The sequence below is a fragment of the Triturus cristatus genome, chromosome 2_2, assembly GCF_964204655.1.
Source record: "Triturus cristatus chromosome 2_2, aTriCri1.1, whole genome shotgun sequence".
Taxonomy (NCBI): Eukaryota; Metazoa; Chordata; class Amphibia; order Caudata; family Salamandridae; genus Triturus; species Triturus cristatus.
The window spans coordinates 809900324-809914805 of NC_140582.1; the positions used below are offsets into that span (position 1 = coordinate 809900324).

Genomic DNA, 14482 nt, shown 5'->3' on the forward strand with positions numbered 1-14482 from the left:
GTCTGGTTAGCACGCCTTTCAGTGCACTGTCGAGTCGAAATCAGCATCTAGTAGCTAAAAGGGGGCAAATACTGGGCTGGTAAATTTCAACAAAACCCAGTCCCCTACATCCTGTTTAGACTACTTCATTATTCTTGCATTCATGCCTCGAAATTACTTCCGAATGACTTTTAAAAAATAAAGCAGGGGGCAAGGCAAACATTAAAAAGATAAATGATAATAAGAAACCATATTTTTAACACACCCTCTCAATGTCAGGAATTTAGAAGACTTCTGTAAAAACCTAATAGCTTAATATCCTAAGTGTTCTAGGTTTTTAATATTTCAAGGCCAAATATAGAACAGGTTTGTGGGACCATCACTGACCCAGACCTTGTGATCATGCCTTTGATGCGGAAGACACTGTGAGTAAGAAAGCCATAGTCCTTGGTCTGGAAAGAACCACACCTTTTTTTACCTAGCACCACATTCTGTTCTGCGTAAATGTTCTTAGTTTTGTTCTGAATGACTGGGTATCCCAACTGTGTGTAATTGTTTGTCTGCAAAGCACAGATTTGTTAAAAATTTAATTTCATTATCTGCTGCCATGTTAAATTCCTAGTTTCCTACTCCCAACACCCTCAATGTTACTTGCCTACCTACTCTTCCATAGGAGGGGCTCCAGTCCCAATAGCAGTAAGAGAACAAACATACTTGCTTTGTTCTTCTTAAATCAAGTCAGAAGCAGCCTCATGTGCCCGAATGTATTCTTTGTTACTTGCCCTCATTTTGTTATATTGAGCTCTGCCTCTCATGATGCAGGTCAGATGAAAATGGCATCTGTTAGGAGATCCTATAAATCTCGCCATAAGATCATTTTGAATGGCTTTTAAGCTTCTAGGACCCTGGGTACCTGGCAGTGAATAATCAGCTATAACCCTTTCATACACATGGCACAATTGCCAAGAATTAGTCCTTGAGAGCTTACATTTAAAAAAAGACAGATTCTGCCGGATTAATATTTCGAATCTCTAAATCATTTCCAGAGAACTTTAGACTGTTTACTGTCTATATTTAACAGTTAGAGTGCTTGGACACCTGCATTGATGCTGGAGTAAATATGTGGCCATATCTATTTATATATTTGTATGTGCATATATATATGTGCATATATATATGTGTGTGTGTGTGTGTGTGTGTGTGTGTATGTGTGTGTATATATGTATATATATGTGTGTGTGTATATATATATATATATATATATATATATATGTATATATATATATACACACACTACTGGCGGTCGCCAGTAGGTAGTTGTAGTTAGGACCTAGTTAGCATAGGAAAATGGCAACATTCTATTCCCAATAACTTTAACGCCGATTGACAAATCTTCGCGAAATTTTCAAAACTAATTCTTTGTTGAGGTCAGCTCCTATGTTGAAAGTTTGGGGGTGATTCATGAAGGGGGGGGGGGGGGGCAGAGAAAAAAGAGGGGTCCCAAAACTTGTTTTTTCAATGTTAAGTTCCTATAGGAAACTTTAGACAAGGCTAAAGGGTGAACGGAATTACCACAAATTTGGCAGGGAGAAGGGTCTTGGTCTAGAAAGCACGCTTTTGTTTATTTGGTGTAAATCCGTTCAGTAGTTTTTGAGAAATATCGAAATTTACAGATATCGATATTTGGGAATTCTGCCATCTGATTGGCTGAGGCGTTACAAGCATGAGCTTGTGGCTGATTGGCTGTGAGCGGTGCGAGCTGTTGCAACTAGGAAGTGTTGGCTGCCATTTTGTGATTCCGTTGAAGCTAGTAAGGTGAAAAAAGGGGGAAAAAGAGGGAAATAGAAGGGTAGGAGCACTGTAACCTCTGTGGGGTGTTTAGGGTGTGCTATAGAGGGGGTGCAAAGCGAAGTATTTACCCCTACCGGTGTGTAAGTGGTGGGTTACGGAAATTAAGTGAGGTATTGGGTAGAGTCTGATGCGGGTAAGGTGAGCTGGTGCGGGACTCTGGGATTAAAGCGTGAGCCCAAATTGTGTGTCTTATGCTGTGAAGTCATGTGTTGTGGCCGCTGCACTACAGTTGTGGAAGTAGTGTCCGGATGTGTTTATAACTACTAGGACGAACTACTGACCGTACTGGTATAAAAGTCCTGGGGTATGGAATATATGTGAGGTATTGTCGAGTCTCATGTTGCTAAACTGAGCTGCTGCCGGAGTGGGGGATTAAAGTGTGAGCCCAAACTGTGTCATATTCTGCGAAGTCATGTGCTCTGGCCGCTGTGCCACATCTGTGCAAGTAGTGACTGCATGTAGTTATAGGTACTTGGATGAACTTTTGTTTAGAACATTGTAACTTGTGTATGGTGCTTAGGTGGTGGTGTATAGGGAGTGCCAAGGTAAATCAATATGGTATTTGTAGAGCGCAAACTACTCACTCCTATGGGTGAGTAGAGCTGGGGATCAAAGCGAGAGGTCTGTGCTGCAAAGTGAGATGGTCTGGCCGCTGCGCCACAGCTGTGTGGAGAATACATTTTGGCGAGGGTGCGGGAGTTGGCGTTATATGGGCCTAAAATAGGGGGCCTGAGTTGTAAGTTATAGGGTGGCTCTAAAAAGAGCCCTTGTGTTCATTAGTTGGAGCTACATATAAATGCGGATGCACAGCTTCCAGTTATTCAGGAGAACTCGGTTTCCCTGATCTGTGAAGTGAACTCCATCACTTCTGTATATATCCGCCATATCAAAACGTATGTTGTTGTTGTATATGGACCCCATTTTGTGGTCTCTGAGGTATGCAGAGACAGCTTTGTTGACTTTTTTCTGAGATTTTTCAATCTGAGGAGAAAATAGTTTGGTCCATTTCCACTTCTGTCTTTGGCATATATTGGAATATACAAGGACAGTTTCAGGCAAAAGTAACATCAATTGTCCAAAGGTGTCCTTCATAAGCATTTCCAAATCTACCCCAGTCAATGTGCCTAGGTCGTTTCCACCACAGTGCACAATCATGAGGTCAGGGTGTTGGAGATGCAAACAGGTTTTAACCAAAGGCAACAATTGATGCTACTTCAATCCTCTCTGTCCAAACCATTTAATGTCCACATTTTGTGAACCTAGGTCTAAGTCAATACGTCTCTGTTCTGCATACCTCTTGCACCAGAAAACATAGCTATGTCCTATGATCCACACTAGCATTTTGAAGGTATGGCTGGAAGGTATGAAAAGATGTCTGTAGCTCATGCAGTTCCTTCGTAGAATAAGATATGTTTAAAGATGGGTAACTAGTTTCTTTTCGCATACAAAACGGTACATGATTGGGAGATGTAAAGTATTGTTTTTTAAAAGTAGGGTGCTCATTTGTTTTGTGGAAAAGTATGTGATTGGTTAAGAAAAAGCAGTTTGCACATGCATATTATAGTACATATTATAGGATAAAATTTGCTCAACTCAGCCACACCTGCTACTTGCATTTGGAAGGCACTGTTCGAACTTAAAACAATCGTAAACTTTTAACCTGCACGTGCCGTTAAATGTTCGACAAAATATTGTACAAAAATATCGTTAGGTTTAAAAAAAAATTGGTGAACCTTTAACCTCCACTTGTAGAATGTGTGTTGATAGAATACGTTGCATTTCTGACTTCGATATGTACTTGAATATTAAACAAACTATTTATATGGAACAGTAGAAAGACAGTAATAGAATTTTTGAAAGCTAAAGGAATCAAGGAGCTATTGTAATTTGTTCTTGATTACCTACTGTCGGTCGCCAGTAGGTAGTTATCACTGTTAATGGTCTGAAAGTGCGGTGTTGCTCAGAGTAGCATGGTGGTGATCTGATATGGTGCTACACTTGGGTATGAAACAGAGTCTCTAAACCGTGAGGTCATTGTTGTAAAGTGATGTGGACTGGTGTTTGTAGCATACGTGTGCAAGTAGTGTTAGTAGGCGTTTATACCATACAGGGAGTGGGAAGCGAACTACTGACCGCTACTGTGTGTTGATAGTATACCGGAAGTGGGAAGCGAAGTAGTTGCGCCTACTGGTGTGAAGACTTGGGGATGAAACCGAGCTGATTGCTGGAAAGTGATGGGCTCTGGGCGGTGTAGGATACTAGCCGCTGTAGTGTAAGTGTGTAAGTAGTGTTAGTATGAGTTTATGTAAATGTGCAGATATTTATATAGCGCAAATCACCAACCGGTCTCTAAGCGCTTGCTTAGGGAACCCGTCCTGGTATTCCCCTGTGAGATAACCCAGCAGGGCATCCACAAGGTGAAAGCCAGGCATCCCGCCACGAGGGGCCATTGTGGAGATTAAGCAAGCTATTGCCCAGAGTCGCAGAGTGTGAACCCATGAATCGAGTATGCACTGGGGCGAGAATTATCGAGTCCATGGACAATTTATGGACTCAAGGCCGAGCCGGGAATTGAACCCTGGTCCCGGGCTGACCTCTGCTTCCAGGTCTGCCTACTCTAACCAGTGAGCCACACTTTATAGTATATAGGGAGTGAGAAGCAAACTACTCAGCCCTACTGGTGTGAAGACTCTGATTAAATCGTGAGCCTAAATTGTGAGCTCATTGCTGTAAAGTGATGTGCTCTAAGTGCTGTAGCATACTTGTGGAAGAAGTGTTAGTTTACGTTTTATACAATATAGGGAGTGGGAAACGAAAGTCTTACCCCTATTGGTGTCAAGACTCGTGGATGAAACTATGAGCTCATTGCTGTAAAGTCATGTGCTCTGTGTAGTATTCCATTGTAAGTCATAGTAGAATGTTAGTATGTAATTCTACTAGAATCTAAGCGGCATATTATCAAGGAACGGCGTTAAAATTATAGCCGCTTTAGCGGCAGGAAACTACCGCTAAAACGGCGATAATGGGCTTGATAATATGCCGTAGAGAGTTCCAATAGAAGCCCATGTTAACACGAAAACATGGGCTTCTATTGGAATTCTCTACGGCATATTATCAAGCCCCTTATCGCAGTTTTAGTGGCAGTTTCCTGCCACTAAAGCGGCGATAATTTTAACGCCGTTCCTTGATGATATGGCCCTCCGTATGTAATGTTAGAATGTAGGGCTGTCATGAGGGGAACCTTACAGAGTTTGTACACGGTGCTGGATTAGACGGTTGCTTTGCTGTCTGCTCCTGTTGGTGGTTGTTTCAGGTGTCTTGTTTTCTTGTAAATAATCTACTAATTGGATTCCTGGCTGTCTGTCTCTTCTCTACATAAATTTGGCGACGAAGGTACCACTCTGCAATATTTCAAAATTGCTTGCGTTGCGCTGAAGACCAGTTTTGTTTGTGTAGCTGTTTCTACTCATGCCAGGGTCGTCGGCTTGTTGAACTGTCATCCGACTTCAGGTAGGATTTCTATTTTTAGATTTTGCGCTTCCTCTGCTTCTTCACTACATTCTGGTCGCTGTACTATACGTGTGTAAGTAGTGTTAGTATGCGTTTATACTAACAAATGCATCATGGTAGTAGGAAGGGCGACCTCTCGGGCGCAGCTCATACAATGTCCCGGGGTGTGCATTCGCTGGACATTTGTGTTTGCTATTAGAGGGTGGTGAATGGCTTCCACCCTGTGATAGCAAATACTTGTAAGACTACTTGAAGCGAGTGGAGGAAAACCTCGCATCGCTGTAATAGAGGCGATGCGGATGGTAAAAATGAAGAGAAAAGAACAAAGCAAAAAAATGCGGGGTCTCACCCGTTCTTTTAAATGACGCCCCTGGTGGGTGGGTAATGTTCCGTGGCCAATCCAATTATTATATTTTAGGGTCTCTGTAGGACTGGGGATCTTAATGTCACATGTAAATTAGGCGCGGAAGGGCACAGGGACATTTTGCAGCCTAGGGGAGTGCCACTTTCCCGGGTATGGTTTACTAATTGTTCGGGGGGTTCGAGGCCAACTGAAGTCCAGGGATCGCCACACTCCGGGTCTTTATTTAAATATGCAGGGTGGGCCTCTGCAGTCCCTGAAGCCTCGGTGGTCCTAGGCAGTGCCTTATTTGTTCTGTAATCACGCGGGCAGTACTTATGGTGTTATAAAGTGATACACTTATAGAACTCTTGCAGTTGTACAATTACCCAGGCTTCATTTGTCTAATAGTCAGTTAGCTTATGTTTGGTAGGTGCACTCTAATATTAATGTTGTCCTTAAAATCTCCTATAAACAGATGATTTTCGCAATAACGATAGACAAGTCTCGTCAGAAAAAGAAGACCTATACACTCAGTTATTTATTTGAAAAAAAAAGCAACCTTTATTAAAACAGAAATAAATAGAAATCTAACTTTAATAGACCAGTATAATTAAAAAAACATGGGTTGAACTCCAGTGAAAGCAGCGTAGGAAACGTGCAAGACAAAAATGAAACATAAGTATGTGTGCTATGTGGAAGAGGTAAAGAAAGGTAGTCCGAATGAAAGGACCATTGTGAGAATGGAAGGGAGGGGGGAGTGGGTGGAAGGGAGAAGGGCAGGGAGAGATAAAAGAAGAGAGGGAGGAGGAGACAGCGCGTCGGCCTATTGCACCCAGCCCTTCGTGTGTTTACCCTCCGTCACCCCTTTGTCTAGGACGCTGGGGTCTGCGAGAAAGAGTGTGGATCAGCAAGTCCTTAAAATTAAATACATGACGCCAGAGATTATGGGCCATATTATGAAGGAAGGGCGATAACATTATCGCCAGGAAGCTGCCGCTAAAGCGGCGATAAGGGGTCGATAATATGCCCTTGTGAATCCCCTTAGAAGCCCAGGTTCTGGTGTGAACCTGGGCTTCTATGGGAATTTACGAGGGCATATTATCAACCACTTATCGTCGCTTTAGTGGTGATAATGTTATCGCCTTTGTTTGATAATATAGTCCTACATTATTAGCTACGGGAAAATCGCTTGCATGCACCTGTGCGCCCAGAGTGCTGCACACCTACCTCTTCCTCCGCACTGTGCACAATTGTAGGTCTTGCACACCGAGGCTTCACTGCTCACCTACCACATGTGTCCCACGACGTGTTGGTGCAAGCTCCTAGTCCGGGGTATGTTTGTTCGATAGACCAGGTCTCCGGTCGGGGACGGTGTCTTGAAACCACAATGGAAGGTGTCAGAATGCCAGGGCATCATTGCGGGGTCCGCTCCCGCTCCGCCCTTGTGTCAATCAATGGAATGTCTGAAAAGGGAGAAATAATTTAATGGTGCAAACGTCTGGAGGTAAATGAAGGTTTATTTCAAGCTTGGTAGAAAATAGGAGTTGAGTGCATCCTTCCTTGTTGAAGTACGGTCTACCAACTGTTCGTGGTAATCGTGGTTCAAAGAGGAGTTGGAGTGCACGAGAATACACAAGGTTAAAAAATATGTTATGCCAGCGTTCACATACAAAGGAACAGAGCACATCCTAGAAGCATAATGTGCGCGTGTAATGCAGTGGCGGGAGCCTGTGTGCATGTACACTTAGTAAGGAGGTCACAACAGTGTCCTAAAAGCCACATGTCTGTAGGGCAGCGCTGCCCGCTGGCTCAGGCCTACAGTTGGGCCCAGCAGGTTCTTCTAATTAGACCGATGTGACTGAATGAGGTCAGAGACCACATCATTACGCACGGCAACATCTCCCACAGAACCGCCCTCAATAGGTGTCTGTAGGGAATCGCTGCCCGTAGGTTCAGGCCTACCTTATGGTATAGCAGGTCTTTAAAATGAGACTGAGATGTGACTGAATGAGGTCAAAGATCACATCATAACACATGGCAATATCGCTTATTCGCATATGCGCAGTCTGGCTGATGCATCCCATCCCTCCCGCAGCACAGCGCTGAAGAGGTGTCTGTAGGTCAGCGGTGCCCGCTGGCTCAGGCCTACAGTACAGTCCAGTCCAGCAGGTCTTTAAAATGAGACAGAGATGTGACTGAATGAGGTCAAAGATCACATCATAACACATGGCAATATTGTTTGTTCGGACCTGCGCAGCTAGGCTGAAGCACCCCACCCCTCTTGCTGCAGCGCGCTCAATTGGAGGCCCTGTGCACCCAGGACGCTCTGCTTACCTGCTGTCATTGTTGTGTGAGCAAACACTACGGGCAGCAGTGCTCACAATTCAGATGGAGTGTTGATTGCAGGAGAGTGTACACCTCATGGATCCCTTTCGTTGACGACTGGCAGTAGGGCTCACAATTTAGAGCCCGTGTTGATTGCCAGGATGGAGTACACCTCATGGATCCATTTCTTTTTTTTATTGCGCATTGTGATATGTGAGGGGGATGCAGCAAATCATTTGAGGTAGTGTGAAAGAAGAGGGACGTGTGGCGTCGTGGTTATGCTATTTATACGTACGCAAAGTGGGCTGGGCTTGCGTACGCCAAGCCAGCATAGGGGTGTGAATGATTATTCCGGGGACTTGGGCTTTGTTCAGTTCCTGCCTGGCTAGGAAGCGCACTTGTGTGTTTCTTTTGTAGTTTTGACCTCGCAGTGTGCGCAATTTAGATTAGTGTAGCATGTGTCGGGAGGGCGGAAACTATCGTTAATGAGATAGCATGTTATCTAGGATGTGTAGTCTGCCCGTGGCTGATGATGCTCCTTAGAGCCAGCAATACCCAGGCCGAAAGGCAGCACAATAATGTGCAGACACAAACAGCAAGGGCATCGTGTAACACGTTTGTTTTTTGATGGAGCGTTTGAGATGCATGGCAATCAACACGTGGAAGGCTAATGTACAGAGCATGAATATTGATCAAGATGATCGTTGCATGTTGTGTGTAGTATAAGATATGTGTATACAGGCAAACACTTTAAAAAAAAAAAAGCTTTCAAAGCAGAAGAGGTGTCTCATCAAACGCTGTAGAGAGAATGAGTAAAATGGGTGGGGTCGTACAACTGTTACAATGGGAAATGTTATGAACCAATGAAATGCTTTTTTTAAGGTCACATGGCAATCGCGCACGGAATGCGCAAGGAGGCCGCACCCGACGCGATTTTGACAAAATATATTTATCATAATATAAGTTTATTACAGTTAGAAATATATAAATGTTTAAAATAATTGGGATTTTCATGTGCTCTCATATATTGTTTGAAGTTATTTAGATATACATTTGAGACCAAAAAAAAGGAATGGCGTACCCGGCGCGATACTATAAGTCTGTGATGTAACACAGGGCCTGGCAGCGTGTACTCGTCGAGTACGCAACTCACAGCAGGCGCAACCCCATACATACATGACGTAACGCGTGGCTTGGTACTGCGTACCTGTCGGATACCAAAGTAGTACATGGGGTGACTTCATTCAGATATGATGTGACGCTGTGCCACGATCTCGTCTGATACGAAATACGCAGCATTTACGAGTTTAGCAATATGGCGGATAGGATTCGTGTGGTGATGGAGCTTGGTACGCTACTGGTATGGGAGTGCAGTTCCCCCCCCCCCCCCCCCCCAAAAAAAAAGTACTCATGTTTTTTTGGGAAGATATAAAACATTACATGATTTTTAAAGTTAAAAACAATAAGTATAATAGAGTTCCAAAATATTTAAAAATATAATTGAAAAAATATGAAATTAGCATTTAAAAAACCTTAGAAATTCACTAAAAAACCATAGGTTTCAGGGACGTTATAGTTAGTTGAACATTTGACTCATATAAAACCAGAGAAATTCGCCTGTTATAGTTAGTTGAGCTAACTATAACTCGCGCGCCCGCAATGCACTGCTGATGTCACATATTACATCACTCATGACCTGGTCAGTGACATCACTGATATCTCAAATGACATCACTCATGACATCATCCACTTGACAATCTGATGCACATACTGATGCTCTAATATAAACATTGATACACCCATACTAAAATGCTGGCTACTATTTTTGAAACCATACATAGAAGAATGCCAAATACTACATAACACTCACTATTTGCTAGGTCTACACACACATCCAGTCACTTATACATGTAGTTACTCCTCAATAGAGGACTAAAATGTGCACTCATACATCTATACATACAGTCACACGCTGCCACTCATCCATAGTTACTCACACGCCTAGTCAGTAATTCAAAGAATGAATCACATACCCATTTAATCATGTATACAGTTATACACACACCAACGTCGTTATTTTTAGACATACCACATCACTTATTTATACAGATACTAACACATATTTACTGTCTTATACAATCACTGATAGAAGCAGACACTTATTTATACACCCACTCTTGAAATAACTTAGTCTCACGTATACTCATTTATATACTCCCTGCACTCACATATAGTGGCTTAAACATATGTAGTTAGTCCCAGATATACCACTGAGACAATTATTCACTCGCCAACACACCCATAGACACACTAACTCACCCATACAGCCCTTTCCAGATGCACCTTTTAATCCATACAACCACTGAATCACCCACTCAGACATCTATGCACAGACTCATACACCCACCCACACAGACACTCAGGGACCCGTACAGATACTCAGACAACAAATCAATAACCTATATAGACACTCATGTAGGTATTCAGCAACCTATGCAGTTGCTTACACACCAATGGAGAGACTAATACAGACTTTTACACAGTTTAGTCACTAACCCATGCATTCAATAAGACACGTTCAATCACTCACTTATACAGTCAGTCACACACACACACACAAAATAATTCCTTAAGGCACTTGTAAATGCATTCATTCTTCAATACACCATTGTATATATATATATAAAAAATATTTATATTTTATAGAAACACACATTCACTGGATGATGTCATTTGAGATGTCATCAGTGATGTCACTGACCATGTCATAAATGATGTAATATGTGACATCATCAGCAGTGTATTGCGGGCGCGCAAGTTATAGTTAGCTCAACTAACTAGAACAGGCGAATTTCTCTGGTTTTAAATGATTCAAATGCTGTACTAACTAGAACGTCCCTGAAACCTATGTTTTTTTTAGTGAATTTCTAAGTTTTTTTTAAATGCTAATTCCTAACTATAACGTCTGTAAAACCTATGGTTTTTTCAGTGAAAATAGAAGTGTGTGTGTGTGTGTGTGTGTGTATATAATTTTTTTTTCAAGCATATCACAGTACATAAATTTGGGTCTGTTTTCAAGGAATGTGCGATTATGAACTTTAGTAAATGTATTTTGGCAATATTTTCTGCATGCTTCATGGATTGTTTGTTCTTTTATCATTTAATTGCGTATAGTCACCTAATAGTTTTCTGGAATTAACCTGGATTTGTGTTCACTGATTTAGATTTCAAGCGGTTAGAAAGAAGTTTGTAACTGAGTTAAAGGAACTTCGACAAAAGGAACAAAGTCCTCACGTTGTGCAAAGCATCATCAGCTTGATAATGGGAATGAAGTTCTTCCGAGTTAAAATGTACCCAGTGGAAGACTTTGAAGCATCCTTTCAGTTCATGCAGGTATACTTTGTGTTTTAAACTATGTAGTTGCTTCTTTTCGCCTTTCCTTCCATACATATTTTAACCACCTCCAAACCAGTTTATTTGCCCATGCCTTATCTTCCATGAATTTGAGGTATAGAAAGCTTTTACTTATTGCGCCATTTTGGATGCACCAACGGTTGGAAAAGAAAATTCTATTTTTTTTCCTGTAAAGTAATGATTTAATCTTTTCTTTTCGTATCTGTACGTATCAAGCATAGTCACTGTACTGTTTTAACTTGTGAACTGAAAGGCTTTGAATAACCAGCAATAAAAATTCTTTCCCTCATTCATTCATTCAAGTATAATTTGCTATGCGCACTACGTTTTTGAAATGCCAAATGTAACAGTGTATTATGTTTTGTGTTTAAACCTTGCATTTAGGAATGTGCACAATATTTTTTGGAAGTCAAGGATAAGGACATAAAACATGCACTTGCTGGCCTGTTTGTGGAAATCCTCATTCCCGTAGCTGCTGTAAGTATAATGTATCTTTCTGGGAAATATAGGTTGTAATTGTTGCATGAGGCATAGTTTTTAACCATTCTTCACCTAAATGAAACGTCTGCATATGCAGAGGTTTAAGTGAATATATTTTCTGTCACTTAATGTGCATTCATATTCTGTACAAGGTCTGTATTTCACACTGCTTGCTAAGGTTTCAGAGAAATAAAAGGTAATTTCAGCGTTGTTTTTCCAGGGGTGTGAAGTCCTGCTTTCTTGCATACAAAGGCTGGTGAAATAGTAACTTCCTTGTTGACGGATCCGGCTTTTTTTTCTGAGGATAATTTTTATTTTTCTTAGAGATAGAAGACTGATTTATTTTAATACAATGTTGGTTATACGTGTAAGAAAGCAAATCATAGAAGAAAAATGGCACAACCACACATGCCACTAAAATCAATGTGAGGACTGCAACTCCATCCTCATACAGTCTGAAAACAAAGGGCTGCGTAGGGGTAGTAGCTAGGTATGAAGAGGAAGGGGCAGACATGCATATACAGAGGATTGCAGTCCTGGTAATAGTCCAATTGCAAGCAAGAGGTCGATACACAATTAACTTCTTATTGTATAACCATCGGCTTTATAAGATGTATGAAATATAATTTGGATCCTGGGTTATCCAAATTGCTTAATATTGAGTACATAAAACCATAGAATAGATACATTTCTGTTTGGTAAATCCATCCTACTGTAATTCACAAATAGCCTAAAGTTTTGTCTTCTACATTTGCTTTACTGACTAAAGATGGTTTGATATTTGGGATTCAGAAAACCAAACGTTCCTGCAGGAGAGTCCTAAGCATGACTGAGGTATGGATGATGGGGGGTATGGCAAATTGTAATTTACATTTGGGATGAGCTGGAAAGACAAACCAACATTTTGCTAGACTTCCTTCAAGAGCTCATTCTGCCATTGTCTGGAGTAGTGAAAAATAAAGGGTATGCTGCTCCTACATGGAGTGGAGGAAGTTGGGGGGGGGGGGGGGGGTAGAAGGGATTTAGTAGTACGGCCCAGGTGCTTGTAAGTAGAACACTTAGTTGGGGAGGAATAGCTCCAATAAGGAGCAAGGGCCCTCACGCACCCCGAGGGGTGTCATGCTTCATCATAGGGCAGCTCCTTGTTGGACCAGCGCTGCAATGCCCATCTGGCCCCGCGAGGGGGATCTTCGCCAGAGATCTTCTCTGGTTGCAGACGTGAAGCTAAAAGATAATGTGGTGGCATATGTGTAGTGAGTAGAAGTGGGATAGTGCGAGTGTGGTTTAAAAGTCGCTACAGGATTCTCCAAAAATAGTTTATTAGTTGGGTTCCTGTGCCATAGGTAAAAACACCAACTAGAAATTTGTAGTCCAAGAGGGGAAATATACCCGCTTCAGTTCAAGATAATGTGTAAGGTGTGCAGGGGGTCGACATGTTTCATGCCCTATATAGTCCAGCTTGATCTAGGCATTTCATCAGGACCAAAGGATCCTCATCTACTCTAAAGGGATGGCGTAGTGCTATACGTTCCGCTGCAGTAGCGGGGTCCCGGCCATCAGCAAAGAACCCCTTGGCGATAGGGCGAAGGTGGCTGGCCCAATAATAGAAGTGAAGATCGGAGAACCCCAATCCGCCCTCATATGGGTGTCAAACACACACGGAAAGAGATGTGTGATAGGCCCCCCCCGCCCAGAAAAAAGCATATCAGTTCTGATTGCAACGTACGGGAGAAAGAGGGCATGGGTGGAGTAAGGGTAGTTCTGCTGGGATGTAGAGGAATCTCTGTAACTAAATCATTTTGAATAATGCACTTCTGCCGGCCACATTAAGGGGGAGAGTGGCCCAGTGGACCATATCCCTTCTGGCTGAAGCAATGAGAGGTGTGATATTAAGGTCCCATGACTGCTGTTGTGAGAAGGCTATCTTTATCCCCAGGTAGCGGAAGTGTTTGGTAGGCCATTGGAACAGGGTTATTGGCCGCATGTTGTCATGGGGGTCCCGGAGGCAAACATCTGTAGATTGGTAAGGTAATATTTATTTAGCTTGATTAATTAAAACCTTTGTAAGTACATACCAACACGTTTCCTTATACACAATTAATATAATCATAAAAAAACGATAAAAGATCATCAATAAAATATTCCCAGCTTGTACAATTGGCTGTTCTGCAAGACAATGAAAATACATCTTTATACTTCAGAGAGTGCTGACCTAAGAATAACTTTCCTTGGTTTACATGCAGCGTGACACATCATAACCAAGTACGTTCTTCTAAGCTGTTGGGCGTCATTAATTTAAAGTGCTAATGCCACTATAGGAAACTATTATGTTCATTTAACATATAAAATACGTTCTCTGAACCTATAGGCAGTAATTTAAGGGGAGACGTATTTTGAGAGATGAAAAATTCCTCTCTAAGTATTGGCTATTACTACATCTAGGGCTGCCACATCTTTGCCTTTCAGAGCCGCACTCCTGTATGTTAATGTCTGCAGCAGTTTGGCTCCTAGAACTTGTAGGAAGGGATCAAGCGTGAGGTCGGAAAGCCATTTCTTCAATGATTTCATTGCTAAATAAGT

The 14482-nt window shown here is 42.0% G+C and overlaps 1 protein-coding gene across 19 annotated transcripts in view; it reads left to right on the forward strand.

Moving 5' to 3' along the window:
• FRYL (FRY like transcription coactivator) overlaps window positions 1–14482 on the forward strand; it is a 2516714-nt gene that overhangs the window by 562929 nt on the left and 1939303 nt on the right. For all 19 annotated transcript variants that reach the window (XM_085642132.1, XM_085642134.1, XM_085642126.1 and 16 more), the window contains 2 exons: window positions 11233–11401; window positions 11807–11899. In XM_085642132.1, coding sequence (XP_085498258.1) covers window positions 11233–11401; window positions 11807–11899 — 262 coding nt within the window. The remainder of the gene's footprint in view (window positions 1–11232; window positions 11402–11806; window positions 11900–14482) is intronic.